At 34.9% G+C, this 22,840-nt stretch overlaps 1 protein-coding gene across 3 annotated transcripts in view; it reads right to left on the reverse strand.

The window, feature by feature from the left end:
• Positions 1-22,840, reverse strand: part of LOC134538386 (uncharacterized) — an 835,281-nt gene that overhangs the window by 241,476 nt on the left and 570,965 nt on the right. For all 3 annotated transcript variants that reach the window (XM_063379668.1, XM_063379669.1, XM_063379667.1), the window contains one exon: positions 13,922-14,000. In XM_063379668.1, the coding sequence (XP_063235738.1) occupies positions 13,922-14,000 (79 nt within the window). The remainder of the gene's footprint in view (positions 1-13,921; positions 14,001-22,840) is intronic.

Genomic DNA, 22,840 nt, shown 5'->3' on the forward strand with positions numbered 1-22,840 from the left:
TAGCAGTATGAACTGAGATAAAGAAATTTTACCTAAAAAAAACTGTAGGCATTAAAACAACTTATCCAATGTCCGGTCTAGTGAACATCGTGTAAGAAATGTATTTAACACATTAACCTCCCCGCCATTGCGTTTACATAGTCGCAAACACTGAAGTCAGATGTGTGTACGCGACAAGACATAGTTTTTACGAATTTCCGAGTAGTGTAAAAGTCAGTTTTACTAGAAGCGATTAATAAATAAGTCAATATAATTTTGTCTAAATTAAATTTTTTAAAATTTTATTTATTATTTAGATAAAATTTGCGGAATCATTTTTCGATAAGCTTTAATCAAAACACGTTTACTTTAACGCTGTTTCAGAAATTGGATCACAGATATCTGAATTATTCTGGGCCATGGGCGTAAAAGGAAAGGTAAAAGGGGGCGGGGGATGTTACCCCTCCTCCCGTTTTTCCGAAGTTAAGGAAAAAAATAAAACAAGGAGAAAAGAGGTGTAGTTTGAGAAATTTTGTAACTAATTCTCACAAACTATTGTAAATTTTCTTTTAAATAAATTATGTTACTCTTTTGGTTATTGCCTGGCACCAATAAAAAGGTACTGAGGTAAGAAGTACTGGGGCAACACAAAGCATAAATAACCGGGTAAGAATCTGAACTCTGTATTAATGCAAACACTATTATGTAGAGATACAGTTGTGTTCATGTAAATGTATTAATTTACAAATTATTTCGATTTTACGCGAATATTTTTGTTACATTTACAAAAACAATTACATTTTACTCCGGAAGGAATGGGTAAACCACAGCAGAATAATCTCACCTAATCCGCATCATCATCAACATCAACATCATCATCATCATCATCATCATCATCATCATCATCATCATCATAATCATCATCATCATCATCATCATCATCATCATACATGGAGCGAGGTGGCGCCATTGGACGCACTCCGACTTTCGATGAGAGGAGTTCTGGATTCAAGTCCTGGGTGTATATTTATAGGTTTCAAAATTTGGTCACAAAAAAAGTCAAAGTCAATGAAAATGTCAAAATGTCAACAATACAGTTAAAATGTCAGTAATTCATAAAGGGAGGAATGGTTGGCGCGTTGTCGATCAAAAATTCACAAATTAAACCAAAAAAAAATAAATTTAAAAAAATGTGTTTGAAATACTGCTCTCTCAGTCCGGACGACCCGGATTTGAATTGCGGTCAAGTATCCTGATGACGGTTTCACACTGGTTTACCGAAATCAATCTAGGTAAATAATGGGATGTTCCATCAAAATATGCGTTGTATTTAGGTTTCTCTAAACATCGCTCTCGAGAAGACGCAAGATCCAAAAAAATGGGTGCGTGTACTTAGGTACGCGCGTGATAAGTTATACTTCTTTGGCATCATTGAAAAAAGTAGTTTTTAATTGCATGCAAATAATTCTCCATGGTAGCTTTAAACGTTTAACGCAACCTTGTTGGAAGTCGCATTAGAAGTATAACTTCAATAAAATAAAATAAAAATATCATAAATATAACAATTATGAAAAGTGAAGAACTTCGTTTTGGTTTCGCCTGGACTTAGTTCGCTAGACCAGAATAAATTTAATATTAAGTAAATCATCGTTTTATTTTTAGTTTTACATACAAATTTTTTTTCCCCATAAAAATGAAATTATATCTGCTATTGAATTTTGCTTAAAATATCGCAATAAAATAACGACGAAATTAATTCTGGAACTACTATATAAAATTTGTTTGAATTGCAAGTCAAAAGCATCAGCAATTTTTGAGTAAAGTCGTTTTGCGCAGGAAGAAATTTTTTTTTTTTAAATTTCAATTTAGTTTAATGTATCTTATTATCTAACAGGAAAAAACAACAGTAATATGTTATAAATCTAAAATAACCGACACTGTGAGTTAATTTATTTGTAGGGACCGGAAAAATTCGCGGGTTCAATGCCCTGTAGGATGAACTCGATAGTTATACGTACACTCGGTCAAATGTTACCCACTCATTGGCTGCTGTCTTGTGAGACGTCCCAACGTAGCAGCCTGTGATTCGATAAAGCTTTGGTTGGGTGTTTCTCATTGACCCAGCGTCATCCAGGTGAGTTGTGAGCCAATAGCAGAGACAGCACTGAGGTATAACTATTTGTATTTTAGCCTATCGCGAAATGAATTCGCGAAATTTTCCGGTCTCTATTTATAACGGCCTGCAGCGAATGTATTGGGTAAGCTGAAACCTTACACTAGCCGATACAGAGGCTTGCTCTCGGGGTTGGCGGCAGGGAACAACCATCCCTGTCAGCGAGGGTTTCTCTCGCTTCGCTACGGGAGAGTTCACTGCAAGCAAGGCCGCGCCCCATCTTGTCGCAACACACGACGAGAGGGAGGAAAAAAAAAAACTCCCAGAATTTTTTTTTTGTCCCGTGTTTCCACTGGATCGGTCTGTTGCGCAAATGTTGGAACAAATCCTCCGATTTACTCTGTCTCAAGTAAAACTGAAAACACACTTTTTACTCAAGCAATTATTTTTCTATTAATAGTAACACAAAAGTTTTATTTCACATGTCTTATATCAGATCAAAAAACCAACTACACTTTAAGTACATGTTACCTTTAAAAGATTTGTGCAATGGGAGTGCATGACTTGATGTAAGTTTTTGGACATACGCCATTGCTAATAGCTTTTTCTGTTGAATAAAAACTAATAAATAAAATAAAAAAATAAAAAACCCAAAAAAGACAAAACACACAAAATTAAGCAAACAATTGCTGTTGTCAACAAGGATATGAACACCGCAAAATATTCCGAAACAGGAATATGGTCAACAACCAAAGAAAAATGTACTAAGAGAATGAAAAAAAAAAAAAAAAAAACCACAAATGATGACAACACAAAAATATTGAACCCAAAATAATTCAGCACAACAGTTGAAACGAGACAAAAAAACACGACAAAACGAAAATACGAACAAATACAATAGTTTTACCAAAACAGAAAAAAGCGACGTTTCGGGAACTGCTATCTGCTCCCGTCCTCAGGCAGAGACGCACATGGTACGGAAACACACGTACAATAAAAAAAAAAGCTTAATTTTTGTCACACGAATATAATTTCTTCGATGAGGATTTTTAAATGTCGTCTTAAGAAAATACAAATACTTACTATGTTTAATAAGCCTTAACTGCACTCATGCATGTGTTTGTTATTTATTGCTTTCAAACTTTTGATACGCACATACACCTTGAATGGAATAAACAATTTTCTAATTCGCAAAAATAAAAGGTAATTTTTTTAAACTAAGAACCGTTTAAATTTAAAACAATAAGTTTATTATATGTGTTCGACATGAATGTAAGCAATAAATATCTGTCCTAATACCAATTTTTTTTTTCAAATGAATAGCAACGTTTCGTAAATTCACTTCTTGTTTAAATTTGAACAGTCAATATGAATCACATTAATGAAAATCACGTAGTGAGGTAGTCTGGTCTTCCACTCTACTCGATGGACCAAAGCAAGCGCTGGTTTAGCGAGTTGGTGTTAATACAACGAGAGAATTAGTTTACAACTAGCCATACTTGTAGCGTAAATTGAAGTTGTAAATACTGGTTATTTATTTATGGTTATTTATGGTTATTTATTTGCTAAAATAATAGTTCTTAATACGAAGATTTTATTCGGGAATGTCAAGAATGTTTGGAAAAATAAGTTTAATTGTCAAAGATAATTAATTTTTAGTCAATGCATACTGGAATATTTAGAGCGAAGAATTATTTTTGTTATTTAACTTATATTTTGGGAAATGGGTTTTTCGAAATAATAAAATTGTTATGTTTCTCTGTGATGGGAAATATAATATAAAAACAAACATAAAATATGTTCAAAGCTTGTTTGAGAAAAAAAACTCCATTAAAATGCAGAGATTTCTTCCCCCATTTACAGACTTTTGGTCATTTATTTAAGATCACTTGTTGAACACCATTTTGTTAAAATATATTTAAGTATATTTAACTTGAATCATTCTGGCACATTAACAGTGGCCTATTATCAGTTCAAATGTTTCTTTTGTAAACTAAAGGGTACAAACTGTATTTTCATTAAATTATATTTTTTATAACTGAAGATGATTTTTTTATGTATAATATGTAGACTGAAAAAAAATCTTTAGGATGGACTCCACAATCCTCTACATTCTTGGATAAATGCCACCTGCTCACTGGCTACTGACTCGTGATATCTGTTATTTGATTTGCTTGTGAGTCGATACTTCTTTTGCTGAAGTTATTCCATTACCTCAGTGTCCTTGAGAATATCTAAGATACAATCACAAAGCTAGAAAAAAAAGGGTGAAAGAGTCTGGATTCTAAACTATCACGAAATATACCCGCGAATTTTCCGGTCTCCATCTATATGAATAAAAATATAAATGTTCTTTCGTTCAAACTCTTAAATCTACGAAGGTACTTCACAGATTGTTTTGACATTTAGAAACAACGTTTCACTCGAATACGCGCGTGTTTTTATATACTCATGTCACTCCTGTGACAGGTATAACAATATAGATATGTAAAAACATTGATTTTTTAATATTTTCATTACTATATATAGAGAGATATAGATGTACGGGAAGGAGATATGGATACAGATAGAGGTAACAGAAGAGTTAGATGTAAAGAGAATATAGAGATATAAATAGAAAGATAGAGGAATATCTGTAAATAGAGAGAGATATGCTTTATATGCAGATACCGGAAAAATTCGCGGATTCATTTCGTGATAGGCTGAAATTCAAACATGTGTATAATTCTGCTGATGGTTCTGCTATTGGCTCGCGGTTTACCTGGGGCTCTCTGGGCCAATGAGAGACTATCGACCAAAGAAACGTCGAATCACAAGCTACCCACAGTGGAGACGACTCACAATTTAGTAACCAATGAACACGCGTGTTTACTTGAGAAGTGCAGAGGATAATGGAGGCTATCCTAGAGGTCATTGAATCCGCGAAATTTTCCGGTCCCTATTTACATGTGTGTACCTACTTCAAATTGATTGAGGCATTGCAACGCATGCAGGACATCAGCTAGTTATACATGTAATGAACAGAGACCGGAAAAATTCGCGGATTCATTTCACGATATGATAGAATCCAAACAACTGTACCTTTATATTGCTTTTGTGACTGGCTTACAGTTTATCTGAATGACTTTGAGCCAATGGAAAACCTTCAACCAAAAAAGGATCGAATCGCAAGTGTCCCAGTTGACAGGTGTCACGAGTCAGTAGCCTATGAGCATATGGCATTTGCCTGAGTATGTAGGGGGTTGTGGAGTCTATCCTAGAGGTCATCGAAAGCGTGAATTTTTCCGGTCTCTAGTAATTAGAGTCCCGGAAATTTCGCGGATTCCTCTGGCCTCAGGATAGAATTCAAAGTTATAGGTGTGCTCGAACCATGTTTACTTTCCCATTGGTTGATTTCTTAGAAAGAAATTTTTATCCTTGTTATTTGGCACTACCTGATTCGCTTACTTCTCTCCTAGCTGGACATCGTTGGCTCACGGTCGTAGAGGGGCGTGTCCAGATAACTGCGGTCCAATCATGAACACAGTGCGACAGTGTGGAGGTTTGCATTCTAGCTTGCGACTAAATGAATGCGCGAAAATTCCGTGGCTCTACTAGTAATGAATATTTTGTTTTATGGGCCATGCAAGCATCACACGAGGGAATCACGAGAAAGGAAAAGGGTTTCACGGTGGTTGTTCATTCTTCGCTCCAGCTGGGAGCATGTTGAACACCCCTAACGAAGCTACCGTCGTGTCCCCGAGCAGGAGGTTGTGGGGGGGGGGGGGCGGGAGAGAGAGAGAGAGAGAGAGAGAGAGAGAGAGACTCAGCACGCCAGCCTCTTCGAGATCGTGAAGGACCAGGAACCCGTCGTCGATCGGCCGACGGTCGTCCAATTCCGCGGAGTGGAGAGCAGAGAGGAGACCCCCAGGTCCGTCCGACACGCCAATAGAACCCATCCATCGACTCTTCGCGATATTGCGAGACGCCGCACGCACACACGTACACGTACACACACACACACACACACATACACGTACACCGAGTAATTAAATTACCAGCGGCGCATAGTTGGAACCTCTTGTGATCAGACCCGCTTGGGCGTCATGCCATGTCCTCCCGAACAGCTTTATTATGTCCCGCTGCTGTAAGGGGCCTTTCCAGAGTCCATTACGTCATTGGGGTCGGCGATAACGAACCTCGAAGCTGGACGAGTCGCTCACAAGTAATGCCGAGTCGTCGGTGCAACAACCGTTGTGCAGCATGTTTCGACATTCGTGCCGAACTGTAATTTTTTTTTTTTCGAATGGAATAAAAATATTCATGTGAAATTATAGACATTTGTGAATTGGTAAAATTACATTGGAAAACCAGTATCACTACAAAAAAAAGTGTTTGCAGTAATACTGAAGTTGGGATTCTTGCCCAGGAATTTATGTCTCTTTGTTGTCCCAGTACCTCTACCTCCAATAATTTAAGTTATTCGTAAATCGTTCTCCGAAGAGCTATCCAATTTGAACTGCACATGGAATAAGCATTATAAAACAAAATAAAGTCAAATTGTTCAAAATTAGATAATAATTTCCATGGTACGAGAAAATTACGCTTGAATGAAACATTAAATTTTTTTTTAATAATAATGCACCAATTTACGTAAGAAATACTCAGTATTATCATGAAAAACGTTATTTCATATATGCAGAAATAACCATAGACATGTGTTGTAAAACTTTACATTAGTTTTATTGTAGTATATAACAGATTATTTCTCGACAAGTTGTTTCCTACGGAATCTTTTAAAATAAAATTAACATTATGTTATTTAGCTGAAAATTCACGCGCTTCATTCGTTGTATTTTATTCAAAAAATACTTTATGTAAAAGAATCCAAAACATTAGTGACTTACAGATTATTTATAGCTATATGAAAAGGAATCCGGCAAGCTTAATTGTAGTACACTGTTTCTGTAAAACGCGAAGAAGAAGAAGAAAATTCTCGGGATGTATTTAACAAAAAAAAAAAATGTTAGTACGTTAAAGCTGAAGCTCTTCTGAACATTAAAAAAAGAAATTTCAAGTTCTTGCAAGAAAAGTCTAATGAAAATCTGTTACAACTCTCGACATGCCGCGAGCCAGTTGTAAAATAATACGATGGTCGAGGGGGGGGGGGGGGGGGAAAGGGAAAGAAAGGATTTCGTTATAGAGTTCCCTCAAATTGCTTACTAGAAAGCAGTTTGTGCGGGATCAAAAGTCTCTGCGTTCATTAGCCTTATGCAGGCGCAATTTTCTGAACCCACGGGAAAATAATCATGGAAATTTAATATAACTTTGCTGTCCCGTCTGATTGCCGCGCGGCAGAGCAGTCCGCGGGCGAAGCAAACGGCTAGATTGGGGGGGGGGGGGGGCTCAACCCGGGGCGACATGCCGGTAGAGGGGGGTAGTGGGGGAGGGGGGTTCCACCTGCCGCGGCGCTCCGGGGGAACGGAATGGAAGTCTTACCGTAATTGAATATTCTTATCTCCACTTACTTTCGCCGCAGTTCCCCCTTTGAAGCATCCTCAAGACTACTTTAAAATAGGACGTATAATTTAAACAGTTACATTTTCATTCTGATTCAGCCGGGCAAAGACCGCCCGAAAGCAGGGGGGGCTGAATTTCCGTGCAATAACCATCTAACAGCAAGTTTTTTTGTCTTCGTGCATACATCTCGCATCCTTTAAAATTAAAAAAAAATATATATATATGCAGATTTTATTGAAAATTGATTTAAGAGTAGACTAAAAGTTAACTACGTGGACTTTATCAGACGCGAGATTCTGGCAAAGGTATCCTTCAAGTCACTCAGCAGTTTGAAATCACAATTTGATGAACTAACATGTAAGGGCTTCACATAGGTGAAACTGAAAAAACAATTACTATAGACCTGAAAAATTCTCACAATTTTGTAGCAATAGGATAGAATCCACATTCGTTTCATTCGAATCCATGTTCGTAAGAAATACTCCTTTTTAGCTAATCTCAAAAAACGTATTTCATGTATGCAAAAATAACCGTATTATAACATTATCATTCTTGTAAAATGGTTCACAAAGATATAATTTGCAAAAGTACAAATTTTTTTTTTTTTTTTCATGCGTACCGTTCTTCCAAGCGTAGACCTACGCCATCCCTCTACTATTACTCCTACGCTAACTGCTCGCCGTATAAGCATATAAGCGCCCCGTTGTCACCTCCACGTAAGTGCCACATAAACCCCCCTCCCCCCCCAAGGCCATGTCAAGCTCCAAGAGCCCGCTTCACCAAATCCCTCCCCCCTTTCCAACCCCTTACAACCTCTTGGGGGTGGGTGGGGGGGTTTGGTGGGGCTTCGCAATCAGATTACAAGGGCGGGATCCCCAAGTGCGAATGTTGCCGCCCGCCTCCTAGCAAAGCCCCTTGCAACCCGCTCTGCAGATGTCAAACCCCCCCCCCTCCCCCCAACGAACACCCCTTCTCTAACGTCTTCGGGAGGAGGATTGCCTCGTCAGTGACGTCACCGCATGCTGCCGCGAAGCCGACAAGCGCATTGCGGAAATCTGTCGAAACCAGTGAAAATTTTTGAATTGCAAATCGGTTTGCACTAAAAACTGACACTTCATTAGTAGGGGCATGCATATTTCGCGAAAATATTCCGAGACTAGCTAAAAGTTAAAAACCCTGTAGCATCGTTTGTGTTCAGTGATTGGGTGAGTTTCTTCCAGGCGCATGTCGATTGTTACAACACCAATCACAGTAAGTCAGCGGGGAAGCAAATAACGCGTCCTGAGTGGCTCGGTCAAATAAGGCATCGACTTCTCTCGCAGACGGCCGGCCAATCACAAAGGAGAAACCGCTGGTGCGGGTATACCTTGTTGCAGTCTAATAGGCGTTCAGATTTATTCGCGAAAAATGCATGCCTCTAGGCCTATTCATTAGTAAAGATAAAATAATTTTAGTGGATTCAATTAAATGACTAATCAGTAGGGACTGGAAAAAAAATTCGTGGTTTCACTTACATCTAGGATGGACTCCACGATCCTCTATGTACTCGGGAAAAATCACGTCTGCTCATTGGCTACTGACGGGTGAGAACTGTCAACTGGGAGGCTTATGATTCGGTACTACTTCCGTTGGCTCAGAGTCCTTAAGGGTTAATTGTGGACCAATAATGAATGAGCAAAGAGTTTACAGCATTTGGATTCTAGACTATGGCCAAATGAAACCTCAAATTTTTCCGGTCTCTACTAAGTAGTAACAAACCTTGGAATAAAGTTAAGCCTTATCTCGAAATGGAACCACCTAATTGGAACTTTCACTTATCTTTTTGTATATTCCTTTTAACGAGAGACTCTAAAAAAACAATTGAACACCTGGATGTTAAATTTTAAGCCTCGTTTACTGCGCAAACTAAAATATTCTTGATCAAAAGATACTCGTCGATAGATGAATATAGTACAGTTAAAATGAATTCGTTTGCCGTGATAACTTGTAACCCTTTTAATGACTATATTTTCTCATGGTGTAATCATAAGAAGGGGAAAGTATTTATCGTGAAAAATTATGACCACTCGTTAGGGACCGGAAAAATTCGCGGGTTCAATGACCTGTAGGATGAACTCCATAGTTCTACGTACACTCGGTCAAATGCCACCCACTCATTGGCTGCTGTCTTGTGAGACGTTTCAGTGAAGCAGCCTGTGTTTCAATAAAGCTTTGGTTGGGTGTTTCTCATTGATCCAGGGTCATCCAGGTGAGTTGTGAGCCAATAGCAGAGGCAGCACTAAGGTATAACGATTTGTATTTTAGCCTATCGCGAAATGAACTCACGAATTTTTCCGGTCTCTACCACTCGTTTGGACTGCAAAAGGTTTTTTCCCCGCACCAGTTGTTTCTCACTTACGATTGGCGGCGGTGATTGATGTGTCAACAGTAACCATGTACATAGAAGAAACTCAAGTAATAACAAAACACAATGTTTCGGTGTCTTGGCACACAACTATTCTGGAAATGTTTTCGTAAGAAGAAAAAAAATGCCGTTCGTTTTAAAGCTTGCGTCTAAAAAAAATTGCTGTTTCATTTATCTATAAGATAGACTATTCAATCCTCCAATGTACTCGGTCAAACGCCACCTGCTCATTGGCTAATGGCCCGTGAGAATATTTACTGGGGTGCTCGAGTAGTGTTGGGGGGCTCCGGCGCTTCATGCCGATCCGAAGATTGAAGTTTGGGTTCCGCCATCTTGGATTGTGATATCACGGATACCTCAACACCGTCCGCCATCTTGGATTCCGCCAATTTGGATTGTGATGTCACCAGGAGCGTAGCCAGGGGGGGGGGGGGTTAGGGGTTCACACCCCCCTCCCCTTAGCACCAAATCTTTAATTAATTTCTTATTCATCACTCAAACAAATTTCATATTAAAATTTAAAAAAAATTTACCATTACAACATTTAAATTGAAGTACCGAAAACTGCTTAAAATAGCACTATTTTACACCTTAAAATCCAAATTTTCCCGGGGGAGGACCCCCGGACCCCCCGCTTTAATACAGGGGGGGGGGGGGGCCATGCTTCTTAACACGCCCCATACACAAATCCTGGCTACGCCACTGGATGTCACGTCCACCACTTGGATTCCAGAACTTTCCGCTATTTCGTATGATAACATCATGCCCGCCATACTGAAAATCAGCAAATTAATATATAAAAATAATAATAATTTAAAAATTATACAAATTATTTAATACAATATTAATAAAAATTTAATAAAAAAACGCACATCCGCAGTTCGAAACCGGCGAAGGGAAAATATGGCGACGGGTCTAACTCCACGGAGACTACTAGCAGAATAACCCCACACCAATAATATCCCGGAATATATACCATGTCAACCAGTATGATATCATGTCAACCAGTATGATATCATGGCGGCCATCATGGATCCACAATCTTCTTTTTGTCTGTTAGTGTGTGCTACCTCCACATTTGTGTATTTTTACCCTCTATAGTCCAGTAGTGTCAATCACCAGATCGTCAGCTATTAGCATCCGCCATCTTGTTGGCAATTTTTGGGAAAGAGTCCAACAAGGTGAAATATTTTACTTGATCTCACACCATTGCATAAAAGCCAATCTCAGACATTAGATAATTACACATTCGTTTATTAGCCAGGCTAATTCATATCCAAAGAATGAGTGCACGTATATAGCCGGTTATTTTATTACCTTTTTTTAGTTTGAAACATGAATATTTATTTTTACTTATTTTATGTTGTGAATTAGGTACAATAAAATGTGATTAAATAATCCAATCACTAGCCAGTATACGTAAAATAATAAAATTTACAACAAAATACTAAACATAATTAAACGTATACCTAAGTTTTTTTAAAATGGATATAAAATAATTTTTTTTTAAATGTACCTGATGCTACAATTTTTTCGTTAGTGAAAATATTTGGTGACAGAAAATTTTATAAAAACTAAACGAGACATAAAAATATCCTAAAAATAAAGATATAGTTTCAAATAATTGTTCATCAACATTCACAATTTTCAACGCATAGACAGTCACATATTACCGATACAACAGATAAAGCTGAGCACGGTAGTTTAGTAAGAGCCTGAATATTTTTTTTTTTTAATCTAGAGAGTTTTGAAATCTGATAGACTCGGGTAAATGTTTAAGCACAAACAGACAAAAACAGATTTTTAGTACGCAGTAATTTCTGACGAATATGATACCAAGTGTTATCTCAAACTAGTTCTATGTAAAACAAAGTTAATACTATATTTCTTATGAAATAATTTGTGTGTAAATACATGAATTAGTAAAAAAAAAAAAAGCCCTCGTTCATGTGATAGTCTGTACGGCCCATTTCTAACACTGTTTGTGCTGCGTTTTATCAAAATGCGATGCAAATAAAGACAGTTGATTGACGTTAAACTAATAATACTCTCCGAAGAGGTCATCGAAGTCTATGATTTCTCGACAGCAGTGTTCTGTAACTGTCCATCGGTATATTCGAGGTCTGCCTCCTAGTCCTCACGGATAACAAATAGCATTTACATAAGGCGCGCTAACATTTACTCTTTCCTCCACCCTGACATGTTGGGGAGAATTGGACAAGACTGGACAAACGACTTGCACACAAAAAAAAAAAAATATGTGGGAAAAATAACCACAAGATTGCGAAAGAACCACATAGTTATTGGAAAATATAAGTCATTCAAATATTGAAAACGAATTTGAGAAATGTACCATACGACAATACTATTAAACATTATAATTCAGAACAGACAACAAATGTACAGGTATTCAATGTAATAAAAAAGGAAAATTATTTATATATATATTTATACTAAAAGGAATAATACTTAACTGAGAGTGACATTTCCTTCTTCTCAATGACAATGTATATATTTATATTGTAGATAATTTATTTATAATTATTATAATTTATTTACTAAGTTTTTTTGTCAATTATGTTAAAACATTTATACAAAAATTTCCTAAACCAACGTTTATAGAATTATGTTTGATTGTTTATGTTGAAATGGTATCACTCTGGTCAATTTCATTCCAATTTAAAAGATTTTTATTCAAATAAAATAATGTTTTCATCTGAGGAACGTTATAAATTTCTCAAAACTCGTCTGAAGAGCATGTTGAATTATTTATTAAAACTGCATAATTTATTTAGATTACATTTACGGGGCGGAAAATACGTTCAATAAATCATATGCCACTGTTTAGAATTATTTTACATTGCTTGATGAGTCTAATAACTCATATTTAGCCGTACTTTAATTGGCTTAAAAAAATTTCAATTTATGATTTGAATAAGTGAAAGGAAAGTACATATATCTATGCTGGTATTAACATTCTGATTAGGTGTACTTTAAATCAATAGTAGCTTTTTAAGTGACAGACATTCTAAATACTACTAATTGATTTTGATACGTGAGCTAAAGTGTGCGTTATATCAGTAAAGATATGTATGAATATAAAGAATCAAATTTAGCATTAAATATTATTTGTTTGATTACTTGGTATGAAATGTTGACAACTGAGTGAGTAAAATAATTGGTCCTCTTGAAATTTTCTTTTTTAGAAACCATATTTTTTTTCTACTAAGATAGTTTCACTGACTTTGAGAAGCTTATATTTTTAGGTTACATTTTGTTAAGACCAAAATATATTTATTTTTAGCAGAATTCGAACAAATTTAATGTACGTTCAAACAAACTTTTTACTCAGTTTAAATATATTTTAAAAATTTTAGAGGCATATATTTGCTATAAATTCTTTCAATTGTTAATTATCTAGTTTGGAAATTGCTGATGCATTCATTCTACAATACTGTTATTGAATAAGAAGGTGAAAATCGTAAGAAAACTTCAGATATTAGATACACAATCTTTGAGCTTCTAAAATTTTAATTGCAGATAATGCCTTATATAGGCTGAAGTAATAAGAATGATTGAAATATATGTTTTTGAGTAGTTTATTTAAATTTTGTTTCAACTATTTTTAATACTTGAAATACATTTAATAACTTACTTCATAAAACAAAATTGTAAACACAGTTTATTTAAAATTAAGTTAAGAGTGATATTCTAATAGCATATACTTGTAAACACAATATAAAATTTCACGTAAAAAATGTGGTAGCATCATTTTCGGAAATATAAAGTAGCATACAAAAAACAAAAACAAAAATTGATTAAAATAACTGTATATGCATAAAAACAAACAAAAATACGAGCACAGAAAGTTAATGACGTAACAATTTCCCATTACAAAAAAAAACATATGGGAAGTAAAAACTCACCAGTCATTCCCGGTTTTCGCAACATTTTGCCTTTTCCTACCAGTCTGGTGTGGTTTTGGCTCAGCTACCATGTTTACATCTGAAAAACATATCTCGAGTTAGTGTAAATAAAAAAAATTAAAATACATCAAAAATTACACTTTGTTTGTTGACAAAAATATTACCTAAACGTAAAAGTATATAACAAACCGAAGGACTTACTTAAAAAAAAAAACACACACACACAAAGCGATGTCTGTTGTCATCACTGGCAAGTCAAGTTAATGATTCACATAAAGACAAATTACCATTTTTTAAAATTCGATTATAAAGAACCAAACACGTAAATAATATTACATAAATACTTATTTTTTTTATCAAAAAATACAGTTTAAAATCCATATAATTACTCCCATGTTTAATAAGTATATATGCATATACATTTAAAGGTCAAAAATTTAAAATCGTGGGAAATAAAACGGGCATGCATTTTATTTAATTAAGATATATCAGATCAATTTATGGACATGAAATAATGTTTAGCATTGTTCAAATGTAACTACTACAAATAATAATATATGTATTTTGCTCTGTAATAGAACTATGTATTACATGAATTTTTTTTCTAAATTAAAAAATGCTAAAGTACTAATTATAAATAATCACACGTATGTTGGAATCAAACAGCAAAGCCGTCAAAATATTTCCATTAGAGGTTTTCAAGCCTTTTTGAAACATTTATACTTTTTTCTGACTTAGACTAAGATGAATGAAATATTATAAATATTAATTTAGTTTTATGATTGTAATTGTATGCGTCTCTGTTAAGGTACTTAAAAAAGTATAGGTACTTCATATTCATTGAATTATCAGTATCACGTCAAATAGACACAAAAACATTATAAAATACAGACTAACGACTTACTTGATTGACGCGGGCAACATCTATGTCCAATTATATAGTTGTTGACATGATGACAACCCACCAATTACAGGTATAAGAATTGTTTTTGACATTTTGGCCTTACAGAGTTGTTTTACAAGCCTAACATTAAAGTAGCACATTTAATATTCATTAAAATTTATACGTATTTCACAAAAAAGTAAAAAATAAAATTGTGTAGATACGTCTAGGTATCTTAAAATATTATTATTAATTACTTTAAATTAACTGTAGTAAAATTTATTTAAAAAGTTTGTTTCTTAATTTTTTGTAAAAAGTTATTTCACGCAAACATTTTACTTATCACTTAAGAGACTGGCCAAGTTGGGTGCTTTAAAACCTTTATTTGTATCACTCTATAAAACCAATCGTGAGCTTACAAATAAAATGTTTACAAATTATATATTTTTATAGTATTTATTTTCAGAAAAAAAATATTTATGGTAAATTTACAAAAATGGTTCCTGAAAACAGAATTGCATTTATTACACAGTCCTCGCTTAAATTGACAAATACTGCGTTTACAAACTTTTTTTTTTCAAGTGTTATTGTGTTCACACATACAGAAGTAGCGAAAGATTCTTAACCGTTGTATAAATTTTTACATAACAACTTAAAATATTTTTAAGCAGAAACGAATAGCAAATTTTTATACAAAAACTGTCCCCTAAACATCACAGGAGATCACTATTTAATAATTATTGAAGGCATATGCATTTTTTTTCTTCACATTTATAAAATTGCTCATGCGTGCTGTGGTTAAAAAAAATTAATTTAATAGCGGGAAAAAATACCAAATGTTTGATACAATATGAAATATTTGAACAGCATAGGACATGAGCAAGAAGAACATTTTGTGCTTTCAATACTCACCAGTGATGTGTGAACATCTAACCTCGGTAACAAGCAAATTTCATGTGTTCTCATATTGTTCACGTTGCATATAAGCTTATTATACAAAACTCCTGCTCGTTATTTAACATAAAATTCTTTCAAATATGCTGAGCATGAAAATTAAACCGATAAATAATATATTAGTTTTTTAAACAACATAATTTCTGGATGCGAATCACACACGTACTTTCTACTCCCGCCGCTAGAATTCGCTGCCCGAGTCGGTAAAAGTTTGCCACCATTAAACGCAGATAGCAACTACGGATAAGCGAAATTGTTATTTTCCAATACCAGTTCTTTTTTTTTCTTTCAAAAGAAAGTAATATTTTGTCGTAGTGCAGATGTATCTTTATATATATTTTTCTTGTGTGCGTGTGTATGTCACTGAACTCCTCCTAGACGGCTGGACCGATTTTGATGAAATTTTTTGTGAGTTCACGGGGATTTGAGGATGGTTTAGATTCACAATTTGGTCCACTGGAAAATGTTTATTTAATTAATTTTTTATTTATAAATTGTTGTTGATCTTTGAATGGTTTAGGTTTACAGTGTATATATATGTGTGTGTTGTGTATTTATTTATGTGTTGTTGTTAATCTTTGGATGGATTTTATGAATTGTTGTTATTACATTAAAATTAAAATAGAATTGGTTATTGAGATTATTATATTATTATTTATTGAAATAACATTTTAAAGTGTAATTAAAAATATAGGTGCAAATTTGTGAGGTGCAGTATTGAAGTGAGTATTTTACATGATTTTTCGTGATTTTAATTATGTAAGTATACACGTGAATTCAATACCAATCAACTTAACCTCCAAATTTAAATTGTCAGTTCTCATTTTATTCTACATATTAAAATGTAATAAAAAAATATACTTTGTGCAAAATATGTAAGGTGCAGTATCAAAGTGAGTATTTAACACGATTTTTCATTACTTTTAATTATGCATAGACGTGCATTAAATAACAATCAACTTAACCTACAATTTTAAATTGTTAGTTCTCATTTTATTCTATGCAACTTATGACGTATTGATGTCTCTTTGAAAATAAAAATATAAGTTTGTAAAATAAATTATAACATTATAACATTTATAGTATCTTATAGTAATTATAGTAATTTCAGTTCGACCCGGCAGATGACGCTGCGATTAGATTCAGGGAAATTTCCTGTAAATTTTCGAATTTAAAACGTTTGAACAGAACATGGCAACGGGCATCGCTTTGATTTCTTTTTCCATTCGAGGCGCTGCAGTGGTGTACCCGCAAGTAGGGGCATATAAAATGAGCGGCGCAAGAGTGTACTGCCTGCAGACTGCCGAAGAGAAGTACGGGTACACCAGTTGTACGTTGCGTGCTCTAGAGTCGGGAAACCATAGTTGCTATTCGTTTTCTCTCCGATACATTAAAAAAACATTGTAATAAATTAATTGCCATGGTATTTAATTTATTATTACTGTAAATGTGATATTTGGTCTTCTTTTCCCTGTAGTATAGCCGTGCGAAGCCGGGTCGGGCAGCTAGTGTATATATAATTTTATACAAGCACCTAATCTGTTTTCTTAATTATGAAGAAAGTTTACTAACTGAATGAGTGACACATCTTTTTCTCAATATGTATAAATCCAGTGTCCTGATGTTTGTTTCCAGTGAACTCTTCACCATGTCAACCGATTTCGATGAAAATTGGCATTTATGTGTAATTTTTTCCAACTTGAGAGATAGGATAGTTTTAATTTCGATTAATGGTCTTAATAATTTATAATTAATAATAAACTGATTATCAATGTTGATTGGTGTATTTAATCGTAAGTTTCATAAGTCTCAAACAGATGGCGCCTTAAAATAGTTATTTACAGACAACTGTTGTACTGTCTGACATAAATATCTCATAGATGGCGCTACGTTTCAATTCAAATTTTATTTTTCTTCATGTTGTGCACATTTTCGTTGATCAATGTACTACGTAACCTCGCTTTTTTTATTATTTTTGATTTTATTCTCACGTGTTTACAATTATTGATATCTATCTTCAGCTGTAAATCTATAGATATAATAATAAAAGAAATAATATTAGCTAGAGAATCAGAGTTCGTTAAATTTTATTTCAGGTTAAAAAATTTGTAAGTATTAATTAATTCTACCTTTCCTGCAAATTTTATAATCTAAGTTTATAAAAATTACAAAATTATCATTTTCAGTCAAATGGCACCAAAAAAATCGAATCTCAACAATACCCGGAGCAAAATGGCTCCACTTCAACGTATTAGAAGAGCTCAAGAATCCGATGACCAAAGTTCGCAACACAGCAACGCGTGGCCGGGTCTGCTAGTTCGATATAATTTAGCTCATATTTCGCTTAACTTTGACGTGCAGACGCTACAGCCTATTTTTTAAATACCGCATATATAGTTAAATCCAAATAAACAGTTAATACTATAAAGTTATGCACACATTAGATGTTATACTTCTATTGCATTGCTAAAATATTGATCTTAAATATTTTAAAACACGTATTATAGAACTAAGTATATGTTTGTTCAATTGTTTTTGCTTAAACGACTGAAATCAGTATGAAAATAAATACTTTCTACAAACAAACTTTAACCTTATTGAGCTGATTCAACATTATTAAATTATATAATTATATTATGTTTATAATTAAATTTAAAAAGGAAACAGTTCTAGTGACGAGATACGAACCACGTCCATTGAGGTTAAGAAGCGCGGGCTCTACCGCTGTGCTATCAAATCAATTTTGAAGGAGAGTGTGAATCATAATAATTGTAATACCAGTTTTTTATAGATATTTCAAAACTTGAGATTACTTTTTACTATGACTATTTTAGTCCACCAAATATATTACAGGGTAGTTTCGCCATCATACAGTTTTATTTGGCACATTTTGTATGTGCCCTAATTATTACGAAAGTGACTATATACGGGTTTATGTTGCTACATGTGGATCCACCATCTTTGTGTCACATTTCCCTTCATCGACTTGCATTCCATTTTCACTAAATTACCTCTACCAAATGCTGTATACTGAGAGCTAAGATTTTTACACATCAAAAACGGTTGACATTTAAAGGATCATTCAACAATCATTCTAGTTTCTAGAATTTTTTTTTTAATTTGAACAATCGGTTATTTAATTAATTCACCGGAGAGAAATATTATACTTTTACAACACGTGTTTATACAAGGATTTTTTTTTTTTTGATTTGGTTATTTCGAGAAGTCGTTAACCAATCACATTTGAAGAGTAATACGATTAATATGATTCTAAGGATTGGTATTATAAAGAAAGAAAAAGAAGTTGAACTAAAAAATTAATGGTTTTAAATTTCAGTACTTCTTTAAGTGGAATTACATTGTTTTAACATGATATCCCTTGCGGCACTTTCGTGTTATCTGATAAAAAAAAAGATAGCCTTTAAAAGTGTCTATATAAGCTATTCTTACCTTCAGTGACTAAAACAATGACCGCTCGAGAAGTATATGTGCTTGGGTGTGGCAGAAGTGTAGAAGGAAAAAGAAATAATAATAATAATAATAATAGAAATTTTCCTTTCAAGAATCGATGTATCGATTACAGAGCAAAAAAAAAAAGCGATACATATATTGTTCCCTTCATCGATTCCGATAGCTTGCGCCAAGGAAGACTCTGAAGAGGTTTCGGCAACAGGCTGTCGGCTTCCGTTGAAGTCTGGCATTCCAGACGTTTCAGCCGTTTCAGCGCTTGTAAGGAATTTGCGGCGAAAGGGGCGAGGGGAGTAGTCCTTTTCATCGCCAACGGCCGCCAAATTCCAAGCCCATTTCTCAAAACGAGAAGAAACCACCTTCACGTATAAAGACCAGCTAATGAGTACTTGTTTAGCAAGTCAAGGGGTCGCGGCGCCATTGTGGTGTTGTGCGAGGAGTGAACAAGGCCGTTTCTGGCTGGGCGGACGAGCTCCTTAAAGCCCTGGGGCGCTAAGGGCGAACTCTGGCCCGCGCATCACTCGTCTCTTCGCCTCCAAGCACCAGGAAATGATCGGGCGTGCAGGCTGCTCGTTGGTAACTGGTACAGGTAAAATAGTATCAAAAAACCTACTGGAAAAAAAGAAAATTGGTCCGTGGATGAAACTTTGCAAAAAAAAAATGTTTAATTTGTTAAGAGGATAAATAATTAAAAATTAATTGGGTGGTAGGGTGTTTATTTCGGGGGAAAGAGGGGGGTGGAATGTGCATTTTTGAAACCTAAAAATTAATTTTTGTGTAATCTAGGCATTAATTTTTTTTTTGAGAAATTTTAAAGACGAAAATAACAACGCCTTTTATTGAAAAGAGCCAGAAATGAGTGAACAACTGTACTTTTAGTATCAAGTAGTTTTCTTTCGTATCCGATACATTTTTATACCGGTACTTTTTAATCAATACTTTTAGCATGTGAGTTATTTTTTCAAGCAAAATAAGTTCAAACATTTACCTTTGAAGGTAGGCAGTAAATTTTTTAAGACACAAAACAGCTCATTAGAAAAAAAAATATTACATAAACTATTGTTTTTAAGTGATTGTAGATATAAAAACTTTAAGTTGGGATTTAACATTTTGGTTTAGCTGCTGTTTGATCGTTTCGCTGATAATCTGTCTTATAATTCAGTCTTTTTTAATGTTTTTTTAAGTTAGGTTGTAATTGAAAATTGTTTTAAAAAACATTGATTGGTTTATCACTGGATTTCTTTTTTGATTTGGAAAAATCAACGCTATGTTTTTAAGAAAAGGAATCCGTAGTCTATCACAGGGAATCTATATTTGTTATTCGATGGGTCTATGAGTGCGATACTTTTCTTTCGGAACAACCCTCGAGTACAGTATCAATATTTCTCATTAGTAGAGACATGCAAAATTCGCGGATTCATTTCGCGATATGCTACAATCAAAACAACTATACCTTCGTACCGCTTCTGCGATTGGCCCACATTTTATCCGGGGAACTGTGAACCAATGGGAAACACTAAACCAAGAAAGTGCCGAATTACGGACAGCCTAGTTGAGACGTCTCACGCGTCAGTAGCCAATGAACAGGTGTCATTTCCGCGAGTATTTAAAGGACTGTGGAGTCTATCCTAGAGGTCAATGAATCCGCGATGTTGCAGGTTTCTACTTATTAGTAGGGACCGGAAAAATTCGCGGGTTCAATGACCTCCAGGATGAAGTCCATAGTTCTACGTACACTCGGTCAAATGCCACCCACTCATTGGCTGCTGTCTTGTGAGACGTTCCAGCGTAGCAGCCTGTGATTCGATACAGCTTTGGTTGGGTGTTTCTCATTGGCCCATAGTCATCCAGGTGAATTGTGAACCAATAGCAGAGGCAGCACTGAGGTATAACGATTTGTATTTTAGCCTATCGCGAAATGAATTCGCGAATTTTTCCGGTCTCTAGTTATTAGATACCGTGTCCCTCGTGGCGCGACACCAGACTGGTTCTCGGGCAAACAGCGCAGCTATCTTTTGTTTCCACACCCGGCAGGCCTGTCGCGAGGGAAGCCTGCGTCGGGTCGCACCCTTGCAGGTGCAGCTGTTTGCAGTTGGCGTTCGTATCTGCGCCGGGGTGTGCTATCTCCGCGCAGTTCACGTGCGAAACACAAACACAAACACATGAGTGCTGTGGTAATGAGTCATTGCGGTTCACCGCATCTGACCTCCGAACCCAGAAGGGCCGGGGGGGGGGGGGGAGGAACGTAGATACATAAAACTTCCGCTACCATGCTGCGCGCTACCGCGCTGCAACCGATAAGCTAGCACTGGCGAAATTCGCGCATTTCACGGGGATTTTTAAACCACCAGGCTGTAATTTTTTTCTTTTCTTTTATATGTAAAAGATATATTCATGTAAACTTAAAGCTATTTGTAAATTTGTATCGCTACAAAATAGTGTTAGCAGTAATACTGGGTTCGGATTCTTACCCGGAAATTTATGCTTTGTGTTGTCTCAGTACCTCTAATAGTTAAAACTTATTTGTAAACCGTTCCTTGAATAGCCTTCTAGTATTGCGCATATGAATAAGCACAATAAAAAAAATGGATTTTTTTCCGAATATTCGATTATCTTTTTCATGGTTTAAAAAAAATATGCTTGAATAAAAAAATAAATTAAAGTGTAAAACTATGCGTGAATTTTCGTAAGATATACTCAGTATTATCTCGAAAAACATATTTTTTATCTTCAAATATAACCATAGTCATGTTTTGAACAAAGTTACAATATATTTCTTGTACTATTACAGACAATTCTTGCCAAATGGTCTTTCCCTGCTCTGCGGGGAAGTCGCACGACAGATTTCTAACAGGTTGCCGTCGGCTCGCAGTCTTCAAGGACGTGACAAATTAACTACGGTCCAATCGCCACCGGGAAGAAACGCAATTCTGTTTTAATGGGAGTTTGTTAGTTAAATATACCAAGCAATTGTTGCATCTTCTATTAAACTTCGGGAAAAAACTGACATCGCCAATATTTTTTTAATCCATTGTATTTCATGCAGACTTAGTTAAATACATAATATTTTTTCTGCAATTTTCCATGAAATTATAATTAATACATTTCCTATATTTTACTACAATTTTGGTCGCATACCAATTCCCTAGTAATCTCCGCTTAATTAAAGTTTTAATTAAAAAAGTATGTGTCACACAACAATTTTCATCAGTATTAAATATAAAATTAATAAAGTTAAACAGAAAAAGCGCATGAAATAACAAACTTTGTAAAACAGTGGAAAAAAATTAAATTAAAATATAAATTAAACATGTGTCAAAATATGTTTCACTGATTATAAATTCGTATTTTAGTTGTTAATTAAGTTTTATTTTGAAGCTGAAAATGTTATAAACATGAAAACCCCGCTGACATAACAATTTGTGAAACCGCGCATACACTATGGGCACATGTCAGTGGGTCTTTCTTGGTTACTTGTAAAGTGCTCACTGTAAAAAAATGTCTGAACTTTTTACAAGGAAATTTCTTGGAAACCCCATTTTCCAACGATATCACTTGTAAAACTGCAAGCCACAGCTTTGTAAAATTTGCTAATTTTATAAAACGACAGCAAC

Source organism: Bacillus rossius, chromosome 13 (genome assembly GCF_032445375.1).
Source record: "Bacillus rossius redtenbacheri isolate Brsri chromosome 13, Brsri_v3, whole genome shotgun sequence".
Taxonomy (NCBI): domain Eukaryota; kingdom Metazoa; phylum Arthropoda; class Insecta; order Phasmatodea; family Bacillidae; genus Bacillus; species Bacillus rossius.